The sequence below is a fragment of the Elephantulus edwardii genome, unplaced genomic scaffold (genome assembly GCF_000299155.1).
Source record: "Elephantulus edwardii isolate Elephantulus edwardi_28Jun2011 unplaced genomic scaffold, EleEdw1.0 scaffold00525, whole genome shotgun sequence".
In the NCBI taxonomy this organism is placed as follows: Eukaryota; Metazoa; Chordata; class Mammalia; order Macroscelidea; family Macroscelididae; genus Elephantulus; species Elephantulus edwardii.
The window spans coordinates 576-3,322 of record NW_006400275.1 but is presented as its reverse complement, the minus strand read 5'-3'; the positions used below and the strand labels follow the sequence as shown (position 1 = coordinate 3,322).

General features: G+C 45.3%; 1 protein-coding gene across 1 annotated transcript; it reads right to left on the bottom strand.

The window, feature by feature from the left end:
* Nucleotides 1–509: 509 nt before the first annotated feature.
* Nucleotides 510–2,250, bottom strand: LOC102847728 (cathepsin G-like; the record flags this gene model as incomplete). Its single annotated transcript, XM_006903149.1, has 4 exons — nucleotides 510–659; nucleotides 1,087–1,341; nucleotides 1,549–1,684; nucleotides 2,103–2,250. Coding segments are annotated over 4 exons (689 nt in total), but the record flags the coding sequence as incomplete, so codon positions are not given.
* Nucleotides 2,251–2,747: the final 497 nt, after the last annotated feature.

Genomic DNA, 2,747 nt, shown 5'->3' with positions numbered 1-2,747 from the left:
ATTGATTCAGTGACTGGGGTAATGGGGTAGGTGTGTTGGAGACAGTGAGATTGCACAGGACAGAGCAGGGTTTAGGGCTGTTGTACACAGGCTTGCTATGAGTTGCAGACGACTCAATGGCACATGACACAACAACAACTCTAAGACCATGCCACTAGAGCTCCTCTATTAGATATTAAAGCACAGTTTAATTATAGACACATCATTAGTGTATAAAAGCACAACAAACCAGGAGGACAGATTTGAAATCTTGTTTTGCCTTAATATATGATAAAGGTGACACCTCAAGTAATGGGAAGCAATAAAATTTTCATAGATGTGCTGAGGTATAAGAAAGATAGAGAAAACAGGAAACTGAGTTGAAATGGAATCTGATGCATATATTTTTGTGTAGCTAATGATGTCTGATGAGTAAATAAGAAATCCGTTACTTTCACTCTAGATGTGAACATTTATTAAAACTCTGGCACTTTGCCCTACTAGAGAAGAATCAGCCAAGAGAGTTTTCCCTACTGGGTGAAGCGTCTCATTGTTGTCTTTATCCAGAACAAGTAGCTGGAGATCCTGGTGAAGACTGCTGGAGGACTTGCTCTTTTATTGACATAGGAGGCGATGCCATGGGCCACGTTGTTGCACACGAGAGGACCTCCAGAGTCCCCCTGTGGACACAGAGAAAAAGGACTGGTCCAGCCATACCCACTTCAGGCCTATCCCTCCTCTCTATTCTAAGCCCTGGGCTTAGAGCAGAAAAAGAAGGAGACTTCTTTCCTTAATTGTGCTTGAGGTGAAGGAGATGTTGCAGAAAACTAGTATCTGGACCATTGTATTATAGCTGTACTAACTTCCTCCATTTTTAAACAATGTCACATTTTTAAGTACTGGCTATGCTTACTGTCTCAGGCCCAGTGTAAGCAAAGGTACTTTCACCCACCCAAGGAAAATGCATTCAAGTGTGTGGTCAAGTGTTTGCTTCACCCTTTTCCAAACAGTCCCTTCCCTGACTGAGATATAGTCTATTCTAGTACCCCACTTAATGCCTAAGTCCCTCTGTCCCAGGGCCATGTTGGCAGATACCTAGAACCTTACCTTGAAGACAGTCTTCTTTTCCCTTGGGTTTCCCACACAAATCTGCTTTAGGCTGTTGTAAGAGAAGTAGCGAGATTTGCATTCTTGGTTCCTCTGCACCGTCAGCTGGACGTCCTGAAGGACACTTGTTCCCCTGGTTAAGCTGATCCGGCCCCAGCCAGCCACAGTGCACAAGGTGCCAGGCTTTAGCCAGGCCCAGGTCTGAGGTATAGCCACAGGTCTTATCACTTGGTTGCTTCTGGTTCTGTTTCCTAGCTGTCAAGAAGAGCATAGACACCCCTGCTACTTAAGGCCCCAGCCAAGGGCACAGGGTCTGCTGGTAGAAGCTCCAGTTCAACCCACACCCATTACCACCTTGAGCAATTGCCCTGCCTCCTCCTTCTCACTCTCAAGACACAGTGAAACCGCTTCACCTTAAGGGTCCACTAAGTATGGGAGAACCGGAGGGTCGGGAGGTGGTACCTGCAGTAACATGATGTCATTGATATAGGTCTGTGGATTATACTGAGGGTGGGGGATGGCTCTGAGCACAGGGATGTGCTGCTGGGTACTTTCCCGCCTCTGAACATCATGAGCCCCCAAGATAACAACTGTGGAACTGTAAAGGAGAAAGAGATGAGAGGTTAAGTTTACAAGACATAATAGCTCTGGTCCTCTAGCTCTGCATTTTATTCAGGCAGCCCAAGGCAGGTAAGACACAGTGCAGGGTACATGGGAAACTCTACCCCTTTGCTTCTCAGCATGCCTGAGCTTGGAACGACAGAGGATTCATGACTTTAAATTTTGCTTACCCCTGATTAAACTGAGCCAATTCACACCATCCCATCTCCACCACTTGTTACTTTTTACCAAAGTGTTCCTTTTCTCCACAGAAGTGCCATTTACACTGACCTGTATGTACACTCTTTCCCTTGAAGACTTTTTAAATCTTTTTCATTGCCTCAACTCTGTTTTGGCAATAGTTACTTGATGGGCTCTGTTAGACTCTTGCTCTTGGGTATCCCTGAGCTCCTCACCTTCCCAAGCAGTGAGCCGCTGTCAGCACAAAGTCTTCTCGCACCAGGAAACCCCCACAATGGCTTACACCAATTGGAGTTTGGATCTGAAGAAAAGCCATATAGGGATGGGAGTGGGGCCTGGCCTCTTGTCCTCCGATGATTTCCCCTGAAAGAAAGCCTTGGCATTACTCTTTGTGCTGACTGAATCTGTAGTATGGGCCCAGCTTGGCAGTTTCAGAAAAGCTAAAGGATAGTGGGCAGAAGAGGTGATATGACCAAAGGAGGAGTTGAAAGTTGGTTGTAAGGATTGGGATCAGCAGGGCACTAGACACTGGGAGAGAGTCCAGAATTCTGGAAGCAGCAGGCAGCACTGCTGGCTTTAACGAAAACTCATCATCCATTCCAGACTGCTTCCCACCCTCCCTCCTGAAAAAAAAATAATAAAATAGAATAATTCTAAAAAAAATTAAAAATTAAAAAATAAATAGAATAATTCTTGATATGATCAGCTTCAACTTTGAATATTGAGGAGATCTGGGCTGCTGTCAGGATGGAAATCTGGAGGCTTCTGGAATGAGCTCGCTCCGGTAGTTTCTTCCTCGTGGAACATCTCAGATTCTAATTCTTCTGAGTCTGTGATTGCCAGCTCTTGACCAACAAATT